At 41.9% G+C, this 27,824-nt stretch overlaps 3 protein-coding genes across 5 annotated transcripts; 2 read left to right on the top strand and 1 right to left on the bottom strand.

Annotated features, from left to right (window-relative positions):
• Positions 1-3,265: 3,265 nt before the first annotated feature.
• LOC105686621 (clavesin-1) lies at positions 3,266-11,020 on the top strand. 2 transcript variants are annotated; one of them, XM_012401622.2, is made up of 5 exons: positions 3,266-3,481; positions 8,099-8,495; positions 8,575-8,885; positions 9,131-9,224; positions 9,414-11,020. In XM_012401622.2, the coding sequence occupies exons 2-5, from the start codon at positions 8,102-8,104 to the stop codon at positions 9,563-9,565; spliced, it is 951 nt and encodes a 316-aa protein (XP_012257045.1). In that variant the 5' UTR covers positions 3,266-3,481; positions 8,099-8,101; the 3' UTR covers positions 9,566-11,020. The 2 variants fall into 2 exon arrangements, with proteins under 2 accessions (XP_012257045.1, XP_048505229.1); XM_048649272.1 differs by lacking the exon at positions 3,266-3,481 and adding an exon at positions 6,703-7,001.
• LOC105686627 (transmembrane protein 14C) lies at positions 10,964-12,053 on the bottom strand. The gene is made up of 3 exons (XM_012401636.4): positions 11,815-12,053; positions 11,270-11,459; positions 10,964-11,178 (listed from the first exon to the last, which is right to left on the bottom strand). The coding sequence occupies exons 1-3, from the start codon at positions 11,888-11,890 to the stop codon at positions 11,109-11,111; spliced, it is 336 nt and encodes a 111-aa protein (XP_012257059.2). The 5' UTR covers positions 11,891-12,053; the 3' UTR covers positions 10,964-11,108.
• Positions 12,054-14,858: 2,805 nt separating this feature from the next.
• Positions 14,859-16,973, top strand: LOC105686635 (glutamate--cysteine ligase regulatory subunit). Of its 2 annotated transcripts, XM_012401649.2 has the most exons (6): positions 14,859-15,084; positions 15,265-15,327; positions 15,600-15,717; positions 15,809-16,005; positions 16,428-16,542; positions 16,701-16,973. In XM_012401649.2, the coding sequence occupies exons 1-6, from the start codon at positions 14,995-14,997 to the stop codon at positions 16,853-16,855; spliced, it is 738 nt and encodes a 245-aa protein (XP_012257072.2). In that variant the 5' UTR covers positions 14,859-14,994; the 3' UTR covers positions 16,856-16,973. The 2 variants fall into 2 exon arrangements, with proteins under 2 accessions (XP_012257072.2, XP_048505230.1); XM_048649273.1 differs by lacking the exons at positions 14,859-15,084; positions 15,265-15,327 and adding an exon at positions 15,366-15,460.
• The last annotated feature ends 10,851 nt before the right edge of the window (positions 16,974-27,824 follow it).

The raw sequence follows: 27,824 nt of genomic DNA, 5'->3' as shown, positions 1-27,824 counted from the left end.
TTCCATTCGTATGATCAGATCGGTAGCTAGCCAGGATTTTACAGTATCCGAAAATCGTACGTCCTACAAGGTGGGGGTTGATTTTTTGACATAGAAAAAAAAAATTGATTTCAACATTTATTTTTGAAGTTTAACGTACGGAATACTTTCCAACAAGAGATTATGGGCGAGTACGTAACGCATTCGAAACCTCATTTGTATCCAATGTCACGAGTCAAAGTAAATTAATTTATGCAAATCGATTGCGAATGTAAAAATTACGTATTAATTCTACGGTTGCGCATGCAGAACGACCTTGTGAAATGCATTAGGTCGTCGACTCGGTATTAGGGACCCGTTGAACTTCACTAAAAAAATTCGTAATCTACGAGTGTACACGGGGTACGAGGTAAATGACAATTTTGAAGTACGAATGATCGTAATTTACGGTTAATAATTATTATGGTTAGTCCAGGTGAAAATAAATCATGACCGCGACAAACGCCTGCTAACCACGCGAACGGTCCACCGACGAATGGGGGTGTGGCCTGAAGACTACATCATTAGCATATCGCTTATGCTTACAGAGTAAACTTTACACTTGTTATATAATAATCGGGTTGAATAATGAATCTCTATGTCGCGACAACCGCGGCTGTTCGAAAATTTTTGCGAACCACTAACTTAAACGCTCTTCCGGTTTTTGAAACTTGCGTTTCGCCTTGTTAGTTGGTTAAAAGGAAACGAACGCGTGGAAGGTACAAGACCTAGAAAATGTCGAAACAAAATACCCGACCTTGCCCAGTCTCACAGTCCTTCTCCAATGATTTATTTTTTCCTTCGTTTTTGTTCCGTCTTCGTGACGCGAACCTAATAATATCGTCAATTGACCGTCACTTAACGCAATTGAATTACATGCTTCGAAATGTTCGAACGATCGATTAAAATTTCAATCGTGATCCTCTTCGACGCTACACGTCAATGCCATTAGTTTGTCCTCATGCGTATTTCGTAAACAGATAATAAAATTTTCCGTACTAGGTTCACGCAAGGCTGCATTATAACGACAATGTCTGCAGGTCACATGTAATCGGTAAACATAACGAGATTCCACCGATGCATCCGTGGGGCCAGTTAATTTTTTCAATTAACGTTAAAAATCGACATACCGTACGTTCGATAATCATACTTTACATTGTAGGACCTTCGCTGCTGAGTTGGCTGGTTGGTGCAGGGGCGATGCACTTTCTTTCGAATTCATTGCCGGTTTTTAAGGTCATCGCGGAGAAAGTGGTCGATGATGAAGGTGCACATAGGTATACCCATGTAACGTATAACTTGCTTTGCACCGCATAGGCGTATGTACGCGAGGATACGGCGTGGTGGGCGGTAAGTAGTGAGTTGGAAAAAATATCAGCGTTTGACTTAAATTATGCAGTTTCTTTCAGAATCGTTATAATCGACACCGTGTGCAATAATCCCGTGTGAAATATACGGTAAACTTTTGTACGCCGTAACCTATTGAGAAATTTTCCACGCCAATAAACTTCACGACAATATTGTCACGCTTGGACGTATGGATTCTTGACTGAATTTCATTGCTAACGGTAGATACATACCTATTGGCGTTTCCATCACATTCCACGAATCAGGCGAGTTAAACTAATTACTGTACAATATTGCAATTTGTATCCCTGTGTAACGCGAGGGCCTTTCACTTCCAGGGAATTAACGCAATTTGCAATTTTCAATTCATGATATATTCCGACAGATGCACAAATTCACGATGTATGTACATATTTTCGACTGCGACGACCGATCGACTTACTCTACCCATGGCAATCCATCTATTTTCTAAATTATTTGTAATCGATTTCGTAAGTAACTTTCATCGGGATGAAATGATCGCTCGATGAACTAACGAATCTGAATTCAATCGGAGATCGTTCAACCGATTTTTGCAGGAGCTTGTGTTATATTTACGTAAGACGAGACCATGTTTTTTTTTTATTAGTTCCGGAAGAAACGTAGAGTCCGTTTCCGCTTTCCAGATACACGGCGTCATTTCTTTCTTATTACTTGGAAGAACGGCGCCTGTACGGGCATAGGCGCAGGCTGGTAAATATAAAATTATATTACATAACGATGATTGTTCGAATGCGAGCGTTGAAAAGTGAACTGAATTTTTTACAGGTGAGCTAAACGGTGAAAGTGCTCAAGAGCGCTACGAAACATTCGCGAACGATCGACGCCGCTGTTTTAAATAAACCGTCGTATCAACGACTTATTCGGAAAGCGCCACGAGCGATCGATATTATCGAATCATTTGCAGGACGTTATCCTCGTCGATCCGATCTTGACATGTACTCCATATCACGCACGCACCTTGCGTGCGATGCGTTTCATTTTCCTGTTTTGAGAAATTTCAAAAATTGATTTACGTTCTCCACTTCTCAGAGCGAAGAAATTCAGCTATTTCGATCCCGAACGATGTACAAACGTTCGGGTTACACGTAGATGCCGTTGGACTCGAGAGAGCAACTTTTGATAATGCCTAAAAATAAAGATTGGGTATCCAACAGGATGCTACAGCCCGAAGCTACCAACTAGAATCCCGTAGCCGATTGTGCAACCAGCGGGCAGCTCGAATGCCGCGGTGAAAGTCGTGATGATGCCAGTACCACCACCTTCGTTCCCCCCATACCATCCATATACTGGGACCTCGTACTTGCAGTTACGCTGCCCAGCAGAGGGACCTCACATGCATGACCTACTGCTGAATGATCCGTTGCCCGAAAACTTGGTTTCCTGATTTTCTAACGTTTCACAGGAAGCAAGTGGGTCGATGGAAAGCGTTCCCCAACCCCAACTAAAAAAAATCGTTCGCCGATTCAAAGGTCATCGGACAGAGGATCCACGTCGTTCCAACGAACGAGGAAATTTGGAACGAGGATCTCTGAGGAATCGGGTCTTCGGGCCGCAGGTTGCGCGAAACACCTCATAATCAAGGGCATGCGTATTTTTTAAGGTCGGTGAACGTTTGTTGGTTTTTTTTTTTATTTCTTTGGTCCGGATTCGGCCCTTCGCCCTGTCGTAACCGCCAACGGTGTTACAAGCGTGGTCTCCTTTCACTTCGTGCCGGAAAACTTTTTACCATGTATTTCTGGTTATGGAGCGGATATGGTCGTGCGAGAGAACCGGTGGTACCGCGGCGGTGGTCCATGCAGAGTCGAGAGGGACTTTAAGGCATCGGTGGACGAGTTCGACGGCGAATATACATGCCCGGGGAGAAAGGTAGTCCTCTCCAGGTGAAGGTTTTATTTACGCATGCGCGTACACCCTGGAGGGAACTACGACCGTACCAACAATGCTATCAACTAATTGTTGTATACGAAGAGGCTACGCCAGTCATGCGTTGAAGATTTCAAGAAGAACCACTTCAGTCACAGCTAAATCAGCTCAGTTTTTCGGCCCGAGTGTTTCAACAAATTAAAACTTTTCGGTGAGTCTTTATTTCTTTTTTTGCACACACGTATATGCAGGTGTCGCTAAATATCTGCACTCAAAAATCCCACCCCTGCACCACACCCCTCATTTAATTTTGAGCGCCTTTTGCTTTCGACGTTGTTCATCATCGGCTCGATTGGTTCCCGGGTCACGTGGAATCGGTGCTTGACATATTCGCTTTCATCAGTTTTATTTGAACCGCATTTTTACAGAGTTTTTTCAATGCAGCTGATACGCTAATGTTTCAAGCAATTAGGAGGACGATATTTCAAATTTTATACGTTGTCCGCAACGACCTTTCACTTTGACGAGTGTTATAATTGATTACTTAATTATTACGTCAAATAGATCCCTCGTTATTTTATAAATTTAGATACCTCGCGAGACCTTCGATATTAAGGTTAGTGAAGGAAAATAATTGAATAAACTTATACCTGTTGCAGATTTGCGTAATTAATAATGGTGCAATAGCTCATAAAAGTGGAAGTAGGTCGCAGGATTTTATCGCGGTGTGAGTTTCAGTGAGCAAGAGTCGATCTTTCGTAGTCAACTTTAAGTTCGGTTCGCAGCAATTCGAACAAATCAAAATTTGCGAATCGATGGAAACCGTTGAAAGATACGATCGATCGGTAAAATTCAAGTCCCGTAAATCTTGTAGCGAAATCCGAACCTCCCTCGTACAATTAAGGGACTCAGCGGTTCGAAATACGAACTGCAGCGACTGGCTCGAAGCTTGGATGGACACTGTGAATTACTGCAGGCCTTAAATATGGTCTACGAGTAGTCGCCGCAAATGCATGTGAAGCATATTCGTCGTCCAGTAATTAAGTGGACGCAATAGTGTTGAGTAATCAAATTTCCAACCGATGGCAAGATAAAAGAGGGAAAAAAAACTGAGCTGAAAAAAAAATATATACTACCTTAGCCTGAGGATATTTTGCAACTCCACAGAATTCCTGCACATGTATTCCCCATCGCGTACGATATGTTTACTCCCATATTAGCGACGGAAATTCAATTCCCGATTTGTTTGACTCTACGTCTAAGTATATCGAGACGATTGGACACGACAAATAAAGTTGGAGCGCTCGGATATTCCCGCCTATACCTATCGAAAACACATGCTTAAACGTCCTCGTGTCAAATGGGCACTCGCGATGACACTCGGGAGTCTAAACAACTTCAATGCACATGATTAATGCAAATGAAATTACAATTCACAACTCGTATAATCGAGTGGGTAACCTCGTGTAATTTAAGCGTAAGGAGTTATCAAATAAGGATATACAGCTTCGTGAATATATTCGAAACCGTTTCGGACTATAAAATATAGTCATGAGTCGCCGTACTAGTCGCGTGACTTTTTTACCACAGGGATGAGACTTTTTATACGAACCCAGATTCCGATTAATGAAATCTGACACCTGAACACTTTTAGGGGACATGAGTATAAGTTACACTCGGGATTCTGTGTCCTGAGATTTTGTTTCTCTTCTGTTCCGCTTGTGTTCCGATTTTCGTCAGATGAACTGTACTTTCAAAAGGATCGCTCTGATCAATGACCATACGCCATTTGAATTCCAAGCACATTTTGTATGACCGACGTCTCATTGCCACATTACCGCTAGCAGCCAATATTTTAGCATAACAATTCGTTTGCCTGTTGAATTATACATTTTTACCTTGAATAGCAGGCGCGGCTGAATTGACGAGGAAAAAAAAATTGTAGGCATCAAGTTGAAAAGTACCCCATTACGTGACATCGAGTTCAATGAATTATCGAGAAGTTGAGATTACTGAAAAAGCCGCACAGAATCCGGGTATATACCTATGTATTATGTCAACTCTTCGTTATTTTTACGTGTGGCCACCCGAGAAAAGTGAAAATAAATTTTGAGAAATAACAGGTTATTATCTAAAAATTTTCCTCGAAAAAACATTCTCTATTTTTCAAGTCGAAACGCCTGTGGCTGTAAAAATTTTCTCGTAGCAAAACACGTTATCCTCGGTGTACGTATTTTTGTTTTTCTTATTTTTTTTTCCCACTTTTGTTCATCTATTGTTGTAAACCAAAGTCAAAATGCTAATCACATTTCATGTGCAGTGAGCAGCTGCGTCAATATTAGCCATAATAATTTTGCAAATAGTTATAAATATTTTCGAAAAAACATTGCCAAATTCAAGACACACGGTACCTACTCGTGTAATTCTACATGGGAGTATTCTAATTTTTCTTTTTCATTTAATTCAATTATACCCATCGCGACACGTGCTGTTAAAAATTTGACAACCGTACCGTATACGCGAACCATTCGCTGAAGTTCAGATTTCACAAGTTGTTCGATCGAACCCAAGACATTTGGAAGCGTCAATTAGCATCTGAGAGAATCGCGATTCGTATATAAATTTCGCAATTGTATGTCACGCATTATACAGCTACTACAAGGTCATAATTTTGCAGATACGCGTGGATTTATTATACCAGTTGAGCCCATTACCGAACAAAATGACCTGCACCGTCGTCATTATTTAGGACGAGATTCATGCACGCCGCAAAAATTAGTCCTAATACATGCTCATTGGTGATACTTTGTCATTTGCTTAAATACACGCGGTTTGAATACACGTCTCACTGGAGCATTGACCTGAGCAAAGACTTAAAAAACTCAGTTGAAAGATCCAAAGTAAACTGACGATCAGATTTAAAATGTACCCCTGCTTATCGTCAAGCGGATTTTCGAAGCTGGATGAAGAAATTTCACCGAGGTTTCAAGTGCATGCGTGGGTTTACATTATTTATGATCGAAGGCAAAAATGGCCTTCTTACTCGGCGATGCGGTTAAGGGTCTCCCCGCAGTGGTTGTCGGAGTGAAAGTAAAATAGACGAAGGCAGTGAGAAGAAAGTGAATCTTCTCAAAGGATCTACCAGGTCTTTCTATATGTCGGTTGAACGCAGATCCTGCGACGTGGTGCACGTCTGCTAGTTTCTTTGCATTCGAGGCTGCAGTTAGGAAACTTTCAAAACTCACAGGCTTATAAATAATTGGTATCGGACATAAACGTATTCAGATATGCAGTATAGATAGAGACAATAACATAGCCGTGGGCGTGAACTAAGAAGTTTTCCTAGTGATCAGGGGAAACTAAAGTGAAATGCCGAAATTCAGGTGAGGGACAAACGGACCCGGCCCGGTGGAGTTAAATTGGAGGGAAATCATAGTGAACGGAGTATTTCGGTTTTGGGCATACGACGATCAACACCTCTACCAAACTTTGATCTTAGATCTGTCAGGTGTACAATATCCGTGTACTTCGATCGAATTCGAATATATATTATTTTTTTTTCTCGTGCATCGTCGGTGTCCTCGGTGAACAAAGCCTGTGGCTGGTTGTGAATTTACCACATTTACGTGAACAAGAAAAAGAAAAGAATCTCAACAATTTCACAGATCACATCCAAATAAAGTGAGATCAATTGACTTTCGTTTACTGCGAAGTGTCCTTGCCGATAATCAGTGAGTACATTTTTTTTTTCGTTCAACGTTTGGTATTAAAACTTTTGTAATCGAAGGTGATTCACGATTTATTTGAAAGTTATCTGCGTCTATCGGTTCGAATTTACCTAGCGTACATAGCACAACGAATAATGGGTTACCATGTAGCCATAAATTTTTTTCATTCAAAATCGTTACGACACCGAAGTCGGAGAACTCAAAATTGAATAACCGCATTTACATCCCATGGATTGGAAGAATATGAAATTCAACCTGTTAGCGACGGTCTGAAATGACATAAAGTTGACGTTGCATATGCGGGCTTCCGGGGTAATCCAGTGTTGGATTGAATGTCCAAATAGAAAGCTGGTAGTTATAATATACACGTATCTGTACACAACCGCGAGTTCAGATGTGTGCACTTTCATTTTCGTTCGATAGTTGATTGGTAACTGTGGTCACGAACTTTTGCTTTTGTAATGAATTAATAGTCGGTGTATTACGCAACCAACTGTGGGAGGTAATTTGAATACGAAATCATGTCCGAGTTTTGCATTTTTTCACGACGAGAATTCGGAAAGCTATCGCCGTACAGGCATCGAAATCTCTATTCACACATCGTAAAAAATAACATACACGCGGACGTGGTCGTTGTCCGCGGTTTATTCTTGGAAGAAGATGAACTCGTAAAAGATCCATTTACGGCGCAATTCGTCTGGGCATACTTGACGAAAAACAAAGACGAGGCCGACCGTAAATTTGAGAATCCTTTGTGTTTTCGTAGGATTGAAACGACACGCTATTTGTCAGGCGAAAACACGACAAACTGCACAAACATATTATGACTGGAGAGTGATATACGGAAGCAGATTGTAGTTTGGTTCATCGATATTATCCCGTTTTCACATTTCAAATTATACTTCCCGCATATAGAAATGATTACATAGCGCGGCAGAAAAGTTATGCATTATAGGCAATCAGGAAGTATAGAAACTGATAATTACATCCTAAGCTTAGAGAAAGACGCGAACGAACTCATCCTGTTTCCGACGTAATATTCTGAGGAATATATCGAAAATTATTATCCCCATATTCGGAATTTCAACCTTTCGTTTCAGAAAATGGGGATGGGAGGACAACAACCGGTGGAGGAGTACGAGTGCGGTTTGAGTTTGGAAACGCAGACTGCCGCTAGGACGGAACTCAGAGAGGACGATAAAACCAGGGAACACGCCTTAGAGCAGCTGAGACAATGGGTCCTGAAACACCCAACGATAAAAAATTGCCGCACAGACGCGGTTTTTCTTCTCAGATTTTTACGAACGAAGAAATTCAGCGTACCTTTGGCCCAGGACATGCTCGAACGGTATCTCACCATCAGACAACTTTACCCAAACTGGTTCCAAAATTTGGATATCAACGATCCTGCCATGGAGGCAATTATCGATAGTGGATATCTGGTGCCTCTGCCACAAAGGGACCATCACGGTCGTCAGGTCATCCTTTCGTGTGCCGGTAAGCATTGACCGTTACGTGAACGTTAATTGCGATTAGGTAAGGAAATCGATCAGTGATCGTTTAAATTATCATTCAGGACGATTCGATCCGTACAAATTCACATCGGCCCAAATGGCGCGAGCACATAGTTTGGTGGTTGAAACTTTGATGGATGAAGAGGAAAATCAAGTACACGGATACAGCCACGTGAACGATGAATCTGGACTGACGATGGGTCATCTCAGCGCATGGTCACTGACAGATATCAGAAATATGCTAAGGTGCATCCAAAACAGCACACCTATGCGACACAAGGAAACTCATTTCATCAATATCCCAAGCTACGCTACGAAGATCATAGAATTTGCAGTTTCGCTTCTCAACGACAAACTCAAAGGGCGCGTTTTGGTGAGTGACTCAAAAAAGACTTGTTGAGCAGGTGCTCGGAAAACATTTTATATAATTTTTACACAAAATGTCAGCATCGAATGAACAAGGATATCAAGAAAGTTGATCAGTTTCGTAAAACTTCATCGGACGTCATAGCAGGAGACATGAATATGAAATTCATATTCGGATGTTGCATAATTTCCACAGAAATAGAGAGATTACAACATCCAACTAACACTTCTAATTCTAATTTGATATTTCAGGTGCACAAAAATCTTGAAGAACTAAAACAAGCCATCGACGCTAAAATATTACCAAAAGAATACGGAGGTGAAATCCCAATGGCGGATATGATCGGTGAGTATATTATCTGCAATTACGGTAATTTTTTTATCCGCTTTGTTCGATCATGCAACAATTCCGAGTAAGTAACTTTCACATGCGGATGGGTTCTACGAATGCAGAAAGCCGTGTACATCACCTACTACGTACTTAGGTACGAAAATGATATCTTTAAGAATAACTGTTTTATTATTTGCCATTCAGCAACTTTCAAAAGGACCTTACGCGCAAAACGAGACGAGCTGAAAGCTCTGGACGACATGTACATCGAAATCTCGCCGAAGGAAAACTGCACGACAACAAGCGAAGGTCTGGGTGGTATTTCGGGATCATTCCGAAAGCTGGAGGTTGATTAGTGCGGAAAATCACTCAATTTGAGTTGAATTATTCATGAATATTGCTATGTTAATCTGGAATCATTGTCACGGCAATTAACATGATTCGCTTATTTGTTCGCACTTTAGCCTACCGTAAATAGGTAGAGAGAAGAAAATTGAGTCGACCCTGAACAAGTCGCAAACATTGAAGCTTAAATATTCAACTACAGAAAATAGAGACTTCCGTAACCGGGAATTCCAATTTGTACATATTACAAGCATTATCTGTTATATTCGTTAAGTATACGCTGTACTAATTAAATTTATTTTCGTTAATTTTAAGTTTAGATTATACGGAATACATATGTTAGCATACAATATCAAAATATTGTTGTGCCGGTGGATTCAGTTACCTACAAATGTCTTCAGTCTTCGCAAGAGGAGCAGCTATAGATGTAGCATAGAATTATAGTATATACATATACATAGATGATCGATTCAAGGGTTTACCCATAGTTGAATATTGTTTGATCATCTCCCAACCGTAATCTCAATTGAAAAGAATGTAGTTGAAAGTTGAATTACGACGTTGATTTTGCACGAGAAATGTTTTATCTTTATCAAATGAACGAAAACAGTAACAAAATATATTCAGATATTACGTCTGGACCAGCATACTCGCCATGAGTCATCTGAAACTGGACCAACGATGCGGTATTGCGTCAATTTCAAGCTCATCCTAATCGCGAGAATTGAGAAACGCGTTTACATTCGGAATCACATGTCAGGGTCGTGAACGATGTACATTTTGTGTAAGAGCACTCAATGCCATCGCGAAGATCGTCGAGACAGTATGAAAGTGAGAAATTTTAGATCATATAGGTATAATCTGATCTAAAATTAGGTTCATGGTTTAATATGATTTAAAATAAAGAGAAAATTGTTAATTAAAATTGATGGATTTTAGTTATATCGAATCAGCTAACTATATTTACTGATTCGCGATCTGTTTCAAATATGTGTTAGGTTGTTTATTTCGTTATTTATTCTTCTACCTACCGTCAGAATGAGCTGCTCAAAACCATCGCAGACTCATTGATTCCAATACTGGAATTCTGGATAAATCGAAAAAACCGGTCGCCCTTTATCGGTCAAGTTTTTTCATCAGCAAAGATGTGGAAAACGCGAATAAATCGTACAGTTTTCGAACATTCGACTGAGTCTAATGCATACATTTGAATTTTCAGAGCTATTTGAAGAGCGAGTACGAAATTATGCGAAATGTCAATTGAATGCATGATTCAATTGACATTTGATTGCATTAGTCAGGTGAAAAATCAGCCTTTGAATGGAAACCCGACTGGGCGAAAAAAAGCTCTGCAAAAAATGTTTTTACTCAAGGAACAGGAATATTTCTGTTGATGAGGTTGCATAATGTGTTGGAGAAAATTAGGTTTGTTCTATTCTCAATAAAATTATACTACATACAAAAGATATTAAATTACCTAAGTAAAAAAAAACAGACACATCAACCCACAAAATAATTGAAACAGTATGAAGTTGATAGATTATATTCAAACATTCACTGATGCTTTGTTTCTGTCACTGTGGCTGTAAAATGCCTAATGAGCAATCGAATTACCATTGCAGAGCTGAAAATATATCGTTCCATCAACAGTTTCAGGGCTGAAAAGGTATACCTTATGCTGGACAACAGCAGAATACTGACAAATTATATCTCACCTCATAAGTGTGATTAAACCAGCTGGCATAATTTTCCCAGTATTGTAGAATCTGTAACCCATTATGCCACCGAGAGTAGCGCTAGTTCCTAGTAAAACGCCATAGTTGTTTGGGTTCTGTGATGTCTGATAGGCTCCAAAACCCAAAATTGTTCCAAATAGAAGACCAGCACCCAGTGATGGAATTGAATCTGCCAATTTAATTTGCATGAGATGTTTAGGATATATCCATATGATAATCCACGAAACTGACTAGGTTGCGTACAAATATTTGTAGGTGAGATTCAGATGTATGTGGAGATCTATTGGTTATCGTAATTTTATAGTGTTTCAAAATTGCATAATATTTTTCGGACTGCAGACAGTTCGAATCAATAACGAAACATACGCTTCGCACTCATGACCCAACGATTGAAAAATCATCAAACAAAAATGATTCCACTTATTATTTTAGATGGTAAACTGAATTCTTTAAAAAAGAAAAAGGTTCAATTCCGCACCGGATAATTTTACTTTAGAGTTACAGGTCATAGTAGTCAAACTTACTGGATTTCACGTAGCCCATTATACCACCTGCGGCCACGGTTGCAGCATAAGCAAGCCCAGGAATGTCGAGAGTCATTTTCGAAACAATTTTGGCGTTAGTAGGTCCGTAGAAAAATTTCCTTGCAAATACAATATACAATATAGCCTTCAGGTTAAGATGCGCGACGATCGCGTAATGCTTAAACCTGATGTAAGTCTGAATTCGTTGCCCTTAGTTGGCCTGTACTCGCGTCGCTCCACCAAACGAAGGCTCGGCAAACTAGTTAAATTTTGCGCAGGTGCAGAACAAACAGCGTTAATCCAGTAGCCGTACCGCAGGCGCAGGTTACGGCTGACTAGCCGTTGACTGATGATTAGTAGTACCATAGATGTTAGTACCAATCATCAGTCAACGGGCTAGCCTGCTGGATTCCAGGTACTTGAGCGAGACCTATCGTACCGACAAGTCGCATGATTTTACCGTTAGCTGATTGTGAGGATTTAGTTCAGTCAACGAGTTCACAATTCCTGATTACGATCTCATCCAAATTAGAGCTTGCGTGTGATAAAATTAGATAATTCCGATAAAATTATCAAATCACGTGAACATCGTAGCTGATTGTGAACTATTCTTGGATCATCAGAACGTGCGATTGCTCACACATAGTCGAGGGAAAGGTGATTTTTTCAATTTTGGAAACAAAATATTAGACCTGTTGCAAATTGTACGTGCCATCAGTTACGTGTCTTCATCCCAAAAATATAAATTCAGGATTCAAATCAACTTATATCCCTTAAAATATGTAATATGCCGCCGTTTCCCAATCCCGTGAGCCAGCTAACGTAAGCTCATTGAGGAATTCTTGACACCGTTCGGACTCCGAATTTCGGATTTTTCGAGTTAAACGCTAGTACGACTAGATTTGGAAAAGATTTAAGTTGCTTGACAGAAAACCGATGGCAGTCTTTCGGCCTCAATTACAACTGATGAGTGGGTGAATATTTATGGAATATAATTATTCTCTGAAAGCTATGGCTGGAGGCACCGTTGTCCATTACGGAGTTGGGAACTCATGATCAGAACGCTGCCATGACTGGCAAAATTATAAATATTGGTGATCACATCATAGATCACATTTGCGTGGCAAGCAAGTCATTCTTCAAACATGCAACAGGTCATATCGCAGCGAAATCCCTAAAAAGATATTTGTTATAATCATTGAGATCTTGTGTTTCGTTGGCAAGCTCAGGAATGGGTCAATATACATTGCGCACAACATCTAAGAGATCATCCGAATTTGGTCGTAAAAAAGCCCCATTCTCAAATGAATGTCGAAAATTAACGGATCAGAATGACAAAAATTGAGATTCGAAACTTGAAGCTATGACTCCAAAACTGACATCCGAAATTTGATATTCACACAGTTTTTTTCTGAAGTTTTCTAGCTTTGAAGCCATGAATGCGGAGATTCGGCGTTTTTTCTTTCTTTTTGTACCACGTGCACTATGCTTAAAAAAAATTGCACAAGGGTGGTGTCATTCATGTTTTGCAGCTTGAAACTTCCCCTTCAAAATGCTTTTTTTTCATCATCGTGCGATTTTTCGTTACCGAGTAATTCGTGTTTGAACTGTTGACTGCACTTTCACAAGTTGACGACACTTTTACGGGTACCTGAGTGCTCGTGCGGTGATCTCATGTTCATCCGAAATCTCGTGTTACCATAGATGTGTTACCTTATCTCGAATTTTAATGACTAGCCAAAATAGATCCCGCATACTTTACTATCGCCTAATTGTCCACTTCTAGATAACAATTTTGACAATGTGAGATCACGCAATCCACGTAGATTATTGAGTCCTTGATCTACACACGTTCACCGTCTTACGAGAATGCAGGCAACGATTCGAACACGAAATACTCGGTAACAAAAAATTGCAAGATAATGACGAAAAAGCATTTAGGAGGGGAGTTTTCAAGCCAAAATTACAAAATCCATATGAAGCTATCCTCGTGCAATCTTTCAAAACAGGGCGCACAATGTACACGGCTCTAAAGCTGGAAAACTTAAAAAAAAAACTGTGCACAAACCAAATTCAGGATGACAGTTTTGAAATTGACAAAGCTTTGAACTTCGAATCCCAATTTTTTTCATTGCAATCCGTTCACCTTCGACGAAGTTACACTCATTTGAAAATGGGTCTTTTTTACGACAAACTTCGAGTGATCTGAAAAAAGGGATCAATCTCAGCCATCCTTTTCTTTATCAATAATCTATCTAAGATAGATATTCATCATACATCTACAGCTTCAACGATTATTTGTTAAAAAAAAATCCACAAAAATTTCGTAGATTATCTGCTGATATAGATAAGAGATTTGGCAATTTTTGGATTATTTGGAGCAACACAGTAATAGAGGCAAAAAAATTACCATCAAGATTCAAAAACCGCAGGTTATTCAAATGGGAAAATTCGAAGGCATCGGGGGTTGACTTATAATTAGAATTGAGCTGCAAGCTCCAACTTTCGCGAGCATCTCTTGCTATTCGTTTGCAGGCATTTGAGCTATGGGGAGCAACAACATTAAAAAATGACTCAAATAAGGACCACCCTAATACACATGTGCAGTATACTAATGTAAATAGTTACATGTACCCAGCTCTATTATAAGCTCAGATACACCTAAACATAATGTGGGAAATAATATTCTAGCTATAATATCTATTTTATTGAATCTTGTTCAACAATCCAGACCTACAATGCGTTGACACTAACACCACGTAAGGGAGATTTAATTGTAGCGGTAACCGTAGCGGCCTTCGACTTCAAATCGTTGATTCTCGAGTGATTGGTGGTATTTTTTAGGGCGGCTATTTATTTGCCAATCACAGAACAGTTCAGAAGAACTGTCATGACGTGTGTGTATTACATGGCGTTTTATCTCGCTGACACCTGTTTTATGATTTACATCATGTCTAAATAAATATATTATGAGTGTGTCATTGGTATACAAGGATTCTGAATTCTAGCGTTGACTGAAGTCTAGCTAGGCGGTAGTGGTTAGTATAGTTACATCTGCGTTGCATCTCACATCGTAACGTGAGTGAGTCGAACGTCAAGTGCAATTTTTTTTTTATACCTTAAAATCAAATACGCGTTAACAGGAAATAATCATATAATCCACATCCCAATCCATCTATCATGTTATCTCATAATATACTAATCAACACAGGTAACATTCTTTCCTTAAACGAGGTGAAGAAAAAGGCAGGACTGAACCCCAGTGATGAGGTGGGTCAAGAGAATTTGAAACATGCATTACTCTGTTGTAATTAGTTACAAAAACTGTAAGTTAATGGTTTAAATCCTGTGACACCTTAATCATAGGTTACCTGGATAGAGGTTATGTTTAAGTGATCCTTATGAGTTTTGTTATCAAAATCGATCTAATCAAAGATAAACACTTTATAGCTTATCGAGACACTGAAAATCACCTTGAAAGATCATGAAAGCCCTGATGACGCATCAAGAAATGCAAGTATTAATTCATCTTAAGACCTCTAAAATATCTTGCTTGTACACTCTCACAAAGTCGATGGATCATAAGTCCACCACTCCGTCATTTCTGTACAGAGTTACATTGAAATCAATACAAAGTTTACATATAGTTATGTAAAATTCTTTGTGGATTACTTAATACAAATAAAACAAGTTGAACATATCTCTAAGTTATTGATAAAAGTTTCAAATGGAATGTTATCACTGTGGTGGGTTAAAAAATGATTAATTCATTTTTAATTTTGCAGATAAATGGCCAACATGATGTAAGCGTGAAGGATGTTGAACGAATAGGTTTGAAAATAGCTGTCAAAGTTTTCATTTCATGCCCCAAAAGTGAATCCCTAAAGGCAGCTCTAGACCAAGGTCTGAAGTCATCGATAAGCCAATTTGTTGAATTCCACAGTTTTAATATTTATGATTTCTGATGTCTAACAAGAATAAGATTTTCTTTCAGTTTTTGATGTCCTGCAGACCAATTTTATCGATTCACTGGTAATAGCGTATAACAATACAAGTACAGACGATGCCCTTGCATCACTACAGTCGCTCTGGACCATAGTTGAAGAATACGTCAAACTTGGCAAGTTATCCTCAGTTGGAGTCAGTGATGTTGATACCGAGGTCTTTATACAACTGTTTCAGTGGGCAAACGTGAGTTATCATATTCAGTATATAATATTACTAGTTTATTCGTGAGAGACCTTTGCACATCTACCTAAAAGTTATAATGCATGCATACTGTACGACAGCAAAATAAGGAGTTACGGTTTAAATGGTCAAAAACGAATATATCTATGTGATCAGGAAATGCTGCCATATCATGAGAATGGAAGATTTAGATTTATAGCCATGTGCTTACAAGTTGCTTTCTAATATTACTCAGTATTCAGTGTCTCATGGCTTATAATTTATAATTTACTTTGAGTCTTAACTCATAACTTGTCCATAAGATTTGCCAGTTAACTGTTAGGAATAAAGTGTAATGGAAAAAAATCACGCATACAGGACAATACCAGCTAGTTTGATAGTATCCATTTTTGTTCATAAATTCATAGAATTTATTTTGTTTCCAGACAAAACCCAATATTGTACAAATAAACTTGGCTACTTGTTGTGTCGTACCACCTGCGTTACAAGAATTCACAAAAGAAAATGAGGTCCAACTACTAACCCACAGTGACCCAAGTCGTGAGTAATAATTCATAGTGAATGTCTCATCTGTTCTTAGCCGAATAATAATTATCCATTCCATTCATCTTCTCAGACTGACGTTGGATATTCCGCTGATTTTCATTCATTGTCTGATAGTGCCTCAATTTGATTAATTCGGCCTTTTTACGTTGCAGAAATCTTACCCCAAAATGTTGTAGACGATATTTTTGGCGAGGGTGTTCACGTTAATTGGCTGACGCGATATCAAGTCCATGTAAAATGTCGAGGCGTTCTTTCGACAAAGGGGTATCTCGTGTACATCAATAAAACATCGCCTCCGAAAAACTGATTTTTCTCAGGTTCGTTCGGGATTCGCCTAAATAGTTTTAAGTTATGCGGAAATATGTACAATAAATATTAATAATGTCAATGAAAATAGTTGCCTGAAATTAAACATCGAATTTTAATACTCTGTAGATGCTGACCTTCACCTCCAAATCCTATTCTAGGCGATCTCACCGTTGATTTAAATTCCGGTGGTCTAGAGTTACCCTTAACGCTGATTTAAAAACAAGCATAGGTTTGATCTTTCCTTAAATATCGTTGTTCGAGCGTTGGACGCGAGGGATATTGCAACTCTGCTACGTCTAGTACCACACGAGCATCTATTGGTAAGGTATTTAGAATTATCGGAAAACTTGATATTACGAGCTACGTGCCTTAGTCGGATTCTTGCATTGGCCTCCCGGATTCACAAATGTCGGCGAATTCGGTAAAGAATAAATGTTTTAACATAAGATTAAAAATCCCTTAGATATAACAGCATCAGTATGCAATAAGATCGGTCATACGCATAAATCTCTGGTGGCAGCTCGCGAACGCAAAAGTAAACTCAAAGCTGCAAACGCGGCAAGGAACAGTATTTAGCGGTGGCTTTAAGCGCAAACTAATCCCGACAAGTAGAGCAATTTCAAAATTCAAAATAAACGAAAGCATCGAATAACGGTTATTGGACGCTATATAAATCTGAAATAAGAAACATCAGCTACATCCGCGCTTCGTAATGAGCTCCTCTCAAATCTCTTAGTAATTTAGAGACCATCTCCGTTAGTGCTGTTTTATTCTCACGAACGTAACACCGGTTTCTGCTAATTAAGATCGTTGTACCTACATAGCCGTGTGGAAACATTCCTCAAATCTATTCAGAAGTAAAAGAAGTATGACTACGTTAACGAAATTGCATAGGAATAAATTACTCGAAATGCGGACGGTTCCGATTCAGCTACTCCTTGATGGTTTGCGTACGGAAATGTATATGAAATTTTCAAAAGAAGATAATTCAATATATTCCTTAAAAAAGAACGCAGGATATTTTTATTCTCGCAGCTTTTGCGTCAACGCGAGATTAGTTGGCAAAAAACAAACGGAGGGTTGTTCGGAGCCATTACTGGCAAGTAGCCGATAGGCAGTTTGCAAGGCGGGAGCAGGAGCAGGAGCAGGAGCAGGAGCAGGAGCCGCGGGAGCAGCAGAGACACTAGAGACACTGGGTATCCTTCGTTTTGCGTGTGTGTCCGTCGTCGCGGTCCGCCTCGATATAAACTCGAATTTTTCTTTTTGTTTCACCATGCTCCTGCCTTTAGATCTCCCTTTTACGTTCAGCCGCACCGCGTGGCGCAGGATAGCGTAAACGTTGGTATATATGCAGGCGGGCGACGGTCTGCTGGAAGGCAGGGTATGCGAAAGCCGCGGATACTACGTTATACCGTGGTCCGCAGGTCTGACATACTTTGTATGTAAATGCCACATAATGTCGGTTTTGTTCTTGTTTTTCAACATTTATTTGTTCGGTCTGCAGCTTTGCGCGCGCGCGCGCGCGACTAACTTCGGCAGATCCCCTTTTACTATTTGAAGGGTCTAGGAACACTGGATTCCACCTTCCAAACTTTTCTCCGGACTTTTGCAAACCGCGCGTATCGATCCAACGCTCAATTATATTTCATTCGAAGACGAAACCCTTCGTTCGAGTTTCGCGATGTACTTCCAGAAGCCTCGCAAGCTCCACCTCGTTCGCACCAATTTTTTTAATTACTTCACGTCCGGAGTGCTAGCTATATAGCTAGCGTAAGCAAAACCGCGTTGAAAGCTGAAATTTTTTTTTCCTCCAAGAGGCTCCGAAAGTTGATAAATAAAACACACTCCGGACGTCATCAATCTTGATCGAAAGACTTAATTATTATATAACCGCGGCAGAGTGTGACACGAAATTCTTCAAGCTTATCTATAATTGTAGTCTACATAGTATCCAAACCCTGTTTGAGTTACTCGTTCCGCACATACCTTGTTCTGTACGCCCGATTCAGAATGTCAATCGATTAACGTTGCGGGGAATATTTATTGGCTGGAAAATGCGTAAGTCGTGAAGTTCCCGAGGGCTCTATCGCGTCCAGATTTTGCGTGCATATCCCCTATGCAAATAGGTTGAAAGAGTTGCGATGCAATGGTACGGACACGAGTATAAGGGTGCGCGATTCTTATTGCCCGAAGAGGAGCGCTACCGCGGCGACTACCGACCGCTGCGTAAAAATTACCGAGACTCGAGATCCGTGCAAATCCTTGGTTTTTTACTCAGCGTTGAAAATAACCGGCAGTCGCTATCCGGCGCTCCCGAATTTATACGGTATGTAAGGTACGTACGTACGTACGTACGTACGCCGGCACGAGGTCCGCTGCAATCGGGAAGACGAGTACGTACGCCTATCGCAAAAACTCAACGTCAAGTGTAAACGATTACCGCAGCAGGAGCGACGATGTGCCGGTCGTGTCGAGATCCGAGCGTCCGTTATAGACCCGGTGATAAATTTTTGACTTGTTCACCGCTAATTGCATAGAAGCTGGCTACTATACGCGCGGGGAGATTGTATCATTAGTTTGATGATCGGGCTCCAAGTCGAGGGATTCTTTGATTATTATTGAAACCATAAGAAGGCTAAAGAACTTTTTGAACACCCCTTGTAATTGTAAAGCGTGCTCCGTTCGGTGCGAACCGCACTACCGCACCTATGTACATTTAGGTGTTACTCACACCGAAATTTTACGTGAATTCAACGCCGGCGGAATTCCGCTGAAATTGCGTTAGATTTTGAATAGTCGTCACCGAGTTGACAACTGATTACTGGAAATGCGAATTGTCCGGTTCGACAGTTCATTCGGACTTATGTCTCCGAGCTGCGCCGAGGTGGTCAAATGATTGGCAGGATACGACGTGCGATGGGCCATTCTTGAAAGAAAAGTCGCAAATTGCAATGATAAAAAATTTCTAAAGGCATAATGATGTGGTTTTATTTCGCGTTCGTCATGTTCAACAAAGAGAAGACTCGGGTCTTGGGGTTCGGCGATCGCCAAAGTGTAGTATCGCCATATTTATTGGAAATGTAATTTGACGAGGTCAGAGTTGAAATAACAGGCCATCCGGCGAGTTGAAATGGGGATAAGGTTTAGTGTGAAAGAACCCTTAGACTTTATCCCTCCGTCTCCGTTTCTCTCTGTATAGGCGAGCGAGTCAACGCAAAAGCGCTCCCGTGCGATGCAAAGACTGGTATAAATAAGCGGCTGTCGTTTGCGGAAGCAGAAAACGGACAAAAGGACAGAAATAAAGAAAGAAGAGGTAGAAGAAGCAGAAGAAGAAGAAAAGGGCGAGTAGTAGGAGGATGAGGAGGAAGAAGAAGAAGCAGTAGAAGAAGAAGCAGAAGAAGAAGAAGAAGAAGAAGAAGAAAGAAAAGAAAGGAAGGCAGCGACAGAGAAGGGAATAAATAAGTTGGTGAGGAGAGACCGTCGGAGGAGAGGGTTGGGGCGGAGGAGAACGCGGAGGACACCCTGGTCCTTGACGCTTGCCGTTTGCCGTTTGCCGTTGCCGCCGCCCTCGTCCTTCGCAACGACGTCGCGATGCCCGAGTTTTAAGTTTTGCAAAGAGTTTCACCGCGAGCGCAGCTGCCTCTCTCTCTCTCTCTCTCTCTCTCTCGATTCTGTAATTTTCACCGCCGGGGTGTCTCCTTCGACCCCCGCGTCACTAGTTTTAATTGCCAAACGTCAACGGACGCGGGTCCCATCCGCGAATACCTATTAGATGCGTCGACCGAAATATCGATGGACCCGCTCCAGTGCGGACCTTCGCATAGTTATAAGTTCTCGATGTTGCAGCGCCCGATGGCTCTCAAGTCCGGAGAGGGGAGCCGCAGCGAACAGAAGCGAAGGAGGCAGAAGCAAACACTGGCTGGACCAGGCAATGTTTATAGGCCCATCTCCGAGTCTTAAATCTTAACGTTGTCTCCCCAGCGGAGGCTGCCTGCCTGCCTGCTTGCTATCCTATAGAGGGGCGAGGGGGGGACGGGGGGGGGGGGGGAAGGAGGTTGTCCCCTGTGTTGTGGCGGCGAAATCGAGTCGACCGCCAACAACCTCCAGCACCGAAGACGCATCCCGTGCGTGGTCGTTACGCACACAGAAGCCTCGACTTTACCCGCCCGCGAGGGAATTGCGCGACTCAAAACCATCTACGAGGTTGAACCTACGGGGTGTCCACAGAATCACCGATTTCGCTTAGAATGGTAAACTTTTTCCGTGATCCGGATCGATGAAACTCAGCCAACTATCCCGCAGGATCTTTTGAAAGTTTGCTTTTCAAACTGTTCAGAGAATTTTTAAGCTTCTTCTTTTTAGGATGACTGAAAAGCAAAAAAACAGCCGCACCCATCGGAGTCGAATTTCTCGATTCTCCACAGCCACTTTAGAAACTGAACGAGGGTGCACCGACTCTCGTTCGAATCGGTGAAAATCTACTTATTACACCCCAGAGCATTTAGAACGTCCATTTTTTTATGATACATCTCCGCAGATCGCTTTCGCGATATCGAATATGGTATGTTTACAGGTATACTTATATACAAATATGTCGATAAGGAAAAACGGCTGTGATTTTTAATCTTAATTAACGAGAAGTAGATCACGCCGGTTGGTCGGTCGGCTGGTCAGTGTATAGCTAGCATAGGTAGGTAGGTACGTATGTACGTACATTTGCCTGCGGGTTACGGGGACAGCTCGCCTTTGTGGAGGAAGTTTATTTATTTATTTTTTGTTTTTTTTTCATTCAATTTTATTTATTTTTTTTCCAAGTGTTGAGCGTCTGTGCACATGGCGAACGAGGTACATAGGCGTACGTGCACATATCGTGTATAAGTCATATGTATACGTAGAGAAGCGAGTATGTGTAGGCATGACCGTCGAAGGAGTAGGTATAATACTAGGTAAGAAAACAGCAACGATAGAGTGTTATCAGCAATGTTGGAGGCGGCAGAAAGTTTATGGCCGATACGTGCCGTTTATCGGACGCTATGCTGCATTTAGTTAATTAAACAGCGCACTCAATAGCTGCTGGCAAGGTACGTATAGGTATACGTACGTTAGCCCGCAAAGAACCTCAGACCGTGCCGCGGAGTAGATAGTAGCGGATAACTCCTGCCGGTAAATGTGAAATAAATGGATGTCGGTTGAAAAAATCCGAGGGATGATTTTCAGCTTTTGTCCGGACAACGTCGAACGCATCGACCTTTCCGACGTCGGAGGAAAAAATAGGAAAACGCGAAACACTCGAAGGGATTTTTGCCACCGCTTACTCGCGTACACGTATGAAACGGTGTGCTAATAGCTAAAGAAATTGTACTGTACGGTAGTTAATGTCAAAGTGTAATAACAAACGTGTACAGAGATGTAAGACATCTCGAGAGAATTATAGCAGTGGCAACCGTGAAACAAGTAACAGAGTTTTCCAGGATGATCGAAGAGTGGCGTTATGAAAGCTACTGCCGCCTGCACCGACGTAAAGTACGGTGCGTATCAAGTGGAAGCGGTTGGCAATTAACACCTTTATGATTCATTTGATGCTCTACCGCGTCGAAAATCCGGTATACGTAGGTACGGTAAAAAAAAAGAGGTAAAAAATGCAGGTTACACGACCCGAGCGTGTGTAGGTAGCGACGCTTGTTCCGAAGCCAGGGAAGCGGCCTGTTATCTTGGGAGTAAATTAAATTAGAGCTCGACGTGGATAGTGAATTTTTCGTTATTTTGATTATATGTGGTGGCGTGAACCAGCTCATCGCGGCGCGTCTTGAAGGTATAGACGGGGGCGTGTTGTACGTCGCGTTTTTATTCGCGGTTCCCACGCTTAGATAATCAGGAGGTTGTTGTGTTTTTCTTTTTCTTTTTCTTTTTTTTTTTTTTTCATAAGGATTACGCGTCGTAATTACTCAATTAGTAAATTTCGAGAAATAATATATGGGGATAGTTGGGTAACTGTAATTAAGCTTAAAGGTGACTTTTAATTTCTCGGTTAATTACGATACGCGGTACATTTTTCCGCCTTCTCATTATTATTACCAACTCAGAATCGGTAACAAAGTAGTAACATGGGTATCCGAACAACACCGTAACGGTTAATCCTTGGTAAATTCACAGCCATTGTACGATCATTTAAATGAAACCTTATCAAAACTATCCTATCGCATTAAATATCCAGCTGAAAATGCACCAGACATGTATGTAACACCGGCGTGTGTGGATACGGAATAGATTTTGGAAAAAAAAATTCCTATTTATTGTTAGCCGCACGTCGCCCGGACACGGTGAACTGCAAGGATACATCCGTAAGATATGAAAAAAGAAGAAGAAGAGAAGAGAGAAGAAAAAAAGAGGAGGAAGTTTGAAATCACGGAGTGGAACGGCAAATCTCTTCTGTACGATACAGTTGAAAAATAAAAACTGAACCGTAGCACCTTTTGCTCTGGTTGATAGCACAGCTGCCGCTGTTGGTGGTTCATAACGGTAGCGGCGCGTTCGTCGAGCAGAGGTGATTCCCGATGCCTCGGCACGTTATAGTTTATATCCTTTATAAATATCGCGTGTGTTTGTCATTTTATCCGCCGTCTCATTACGATGAAAGTTTTGAGTTTACCCGGCGTTGCGAACCTAGATGACCTCTTTCTTCTTCCAGACACAAGCGATCCGCCAGCCACCGCGCGTTCCTCTCGCTTCCTTTGGATCACCGCTCTAGATCCCTCGATAAGAGTCAACACCATTTTAGCGGTTCCTTACACACCAGACATCCGCGCGTTTCCCTCGTGAAATGAGAACAACTCGAGAATTTTCTCCGATACTTTACGAGGGGCGCTTCGCGCTGTTGCCACCCGCTGAGCAATGACTTCGCTAAATTCCTACCGATCTTCTACCGATCTTCGATCATAAGCCGCCGGTGCCCGCGACCTCATCGCACGAGCTCCGCAGTGTGTACAAAATGTTCTTTTACTTTTCGTAGAATGTTCGCTTGGCGATAGCTCTTTCATTTCAGATGAAGATACCCGTTCGATTTCGTGATTCCACGGAATTCCGAGTCGACCACGCCACAGCTGCTTCTCCGATCGTTTCACCCGTGTTTCAGTTATAGGCATAAAGCGGGACGACGGTTGATGACGAACAACCGGAGCTAATGGAGCCAAGGGTCACGCCGGCCGATTGAAATTGGAAGCAGCTCTTTTTGGGGGCCTCGACTGAATTTCCCAAGCACGTTACACCGGACGTTTTTGTTACACCTTCGCCGCATTCTCCGACATCTTTTCGAACATCGTCTGTTCATTTTCAGAAACACCGCGATTACGAAACGACGCCGAGATTTCTGCTGAGAAAAGTTCGAAACGCCGTTTGAAAGAAAAGAAAAAATTCCGTCTTCGATGAAATTTTATTTTTTTCCAAACTTTTTCAGAATGGCATCGTTCCTCCCGGTACATTATACAGAAAATACGACTTGGTCTTTCCTTTCGTTCGAGAGCGAACCAACCAACCAACGAAGGAACGAACGAACGACTCGCGTGATTTAAGAAGAACGGGACCGCGCTTCGCCCCTGCAGACTAGAACCCGCGCGAGAGCGTTCGAAAAGCCATAGGAACTGTGCAGATACGACGAAGCCTATACCCACCGGTGACTTGTGAGAATTTTTATTTCTTTTCCCTTTTTTATTTTCTTTTTTTTTCTCCTCTTCATCCATGAAGCTATACGTACAGAGCTGCAGGTATATATCGGGCGTGAGGTTTCGATCCTTTTTGACCTCCTTCGAACGAATATCGCAGGTACGTAAGGGATTTGAAAAGCCATCGGATAAAATCCGCGAGTGTAAAGTACTCGACGTAATTAAAAGCGAGCTTCAACCGAAACGACCAGCAAAACGATTCAACGAAGCAGGTTACACAATGCCGCGGACCGCGCTTATTATTTTACGGCTTTGAAACAGCTCGGAAGTTGTTCCTAATAGTTCTATTCCACATTTCGAGTAAAGAAGAAAATGAAGAAAGAAAGAAAAAAAATGAAACGAGCATAAAATTCAGCTCGTGTGGGTGGTCGATGACGGGGTTATTTCATCAGTCGACGCACACGCGTGTGTTCTTCGTACGTTCGCATTATATTCTACAATTGTAGATTGCACATTCGTTGAATGGATGCCCAAGGTGTTCCGGAATGATATGTAGTTCATAGAATACAGATATCAGCGCGTCAATCTCAGCTGTAAAAGCCGTATAAATATGGCTCCGGAAATGCTTTCTTATACGAAGTTCTTCGCCGACGAGTAAAAATGTATCGTTGTCTCGATTGTCTCCGTCAGCTTTTAAATCCTCGGTAACGCATCCTATACAAAATACTGTACCGCGGCAAATAAATATAATTGCAAAATTTTATCCCCCCAACTCGTTTACAAGTATGTAACCCACGTACACGTATCTTCTGATATTTTCTGCTACCGAACCATCTGCAGGTCTTACATAAATAAGGAGGAGAAAAAAAGTACAGGGCAGGGTAATGATTGGATTTGGAATTTATTTTATTTTTTTTCTTCCACATGACAGTCGCTATACATTTGTACGTATATTTATAATATAATTGCAGAGTGAGCGAGTTGCACGGGAGGGAGGGGAGGCAAGCGAATACAATATTCGTACGTATTACAGTCGCGTTTGCGTGCCATACGGACTCCCCGGGTCGCTCACGGGTTCGCCGGTCGCAAGTGTTAGTTATAGGAGTTTGCGGCGCACATAAGGCGGAACAGGGTATGGATGGAACGTCCGTGTACGGTTTGTGGGTGTTGGTGGCGTGGGTGTATGGGTAGGGTTATTAGCCCAGAAAGCAAGGCCCCCACTTCCGGTGCAGGGACTTTAGTTCGAGAGTTTCTTAACCCTTCCCTACGTAGCGGCCTGGCCTTTCGGTCACACATTGTGCTCGGGTCACAGGTGAGAGATTTAAGAGTCGCCTAGTCGTAGCGAGGCGCGTCGCTTCACTCGAGAAGGGAAGTAAGTCGTGGGGAAATGAAATTCAACTTGTACGAGCTTTATTACGTACTCCGCACACGCTCGTATTTTCATACGTATGTACGTGCGTCAACTTCCATGTTCAACTTGTGCAAAACGCTGCGACAGCGTCGACATTTTTATTGAAACGGCGACGTCTTTCGAAACGCCTTCGACGTTTTGCTACCCCCTCATCGGAGAGAAAAGACGAAAATTTTTTCGTTCGCTTTTTCTCCGTCGATAGTCATTCGAAAGTTTTCTACCCGGGTCTCCGGACCTCATAGGCTTCCAGGTACTTTGAGAAAGTACTCCGCAGAGTCCAGTTGCGGTTAAAATGTGGCTATGGCAATACTTTAGAAAATTAACAAGCGTTAAATATCGTTGTACCTGCATCTGAGTTGCATGTCACTTCGTGTTTGCAACTGTGACAAGGTGCCTTTGACAGCTCTTACCAAAGCAACGTGGCAGACAATGGCCATAACGGTGACAGCGGAGAACCAACGACCTTTAAGGTAGCATGTAATCAGCCACGATTGAATCATAGATAACAGGCGGCGATACGACGTCTGTCACGGTGACAACCCCGCGACTATATCTTACCATAATTCTGCCCGCTGCTCATATACGCGAGGCACGTTTGTAATTCTATATTCGCGTTGTGTACACACGTTATAATATAGAGGCATCACATGGGATCAAAAACTTGAATTTTTTATGGAAACATGCGTATATACCCGGCTATCAACGTATATATCTGGTGCAAAAGCCCAAAGCGTGAACTGTACTACACGGAGCAATTACCTCTTTTAATTAAGAGCAACGTCGCAACTCACACGTCGTACTTTCAAATCTTTGACGTCGTTCTACAATATCAGCACCGATTTTCCCTGAATCGGTGAGAATCTTTTCGAATAATAGAAACGGCATGAAATTATTCCATTCCGCGATATTCGAGGGGTAACTCTAACGAGCTTGCGATACGAGCAACCCTTGGGTACAAATTGCGCGCAACGTTATATATACGGCGAGTTCTTCCTGCCGTTGCGTTCAAATCACTGCCTCGCCATCTTGATTCGAGCCGCTCTTTTCTACTCGAGGCTAATCCACATCCGTTCTCAGGAGTGTAACGTTTATGTCTTCCGCTAACGGGGGTTGGCGCGATGCTATATGCGAGAAAGCTTCTGCACCTTCGTGCGCCTATAGAAGAAAACATGAGTAAACAACAATGAAAATATATAACGAATAACTAAGCATTTTTCGAACCTCTGCGGGGGGGGGGGGAGGGGGTGAGATATATTCGGTAATAACGCGACGTTTCATTTTCCTCCGGAGTTGCGAGGACCGAAGGTGGTTTTCCGGTACGTGAGAAGGTCGTCAGCGGGTGTCGACGGTCCCCCTTGTAATAACTACGGCTGCGAAGGTCTTCCTCGCGTGTTTGCTGGTGAGGTCGCGGAGGAGTGCGAAGGAACGGGGCACGTTGAACGAGGTGGCAGGAGGCAGGAGGCAGCAACTCGGAGGCAGAGTTCTCCCCGGGCAGGGGCCGTAGTCGGTGTAAGTCAGCGCTCAGGATATTTCGTCATTTCCTGTTTCTCACGCGATACAATCTAAATTAGCAACGTTCGCTTGGCTAAGCCTCCTCCTTCGCGCTCGCATCTCAGAAAATTTCTTTTCCTAGCTCGGCGGCCGCGCGGGTTGAGGTTGACTCCCGGGGTTACTCCCTATAACTCTAGATGGGTATAATCGCACGACGGGCTCCGGGTCATATAGTAGCAATTCCGCGCTACTCGGAGCTTACGATTCCGCCTCGTCTGTATTATTCCGTAACGGGGCTGGACTGATTTACATGGAAAAACATCGGAGGAATTTTTCAGTGCCCTCCATCGGCGATATACGCTCGTTTCGCGATACTTACCCGCACGTGAACGCCTATCTGGGTATAT

Source organism: Athalia rosae, chromosome 2 (genome assembly GCF_917208135.1).
Source record: "Athalia rosae chromosome 2, iyAthRosa1.1, whole genome shotgun sequence".
Lineage (NCBI taxonomy): Eukaryota > Metazoa > Arthropoda > Insecta > Hymenoptera > Athaliidae > Athalia > Athalia rosae.
This window is presented reverse-complemented; position numbering and strand designations above follow the sequence as displayed.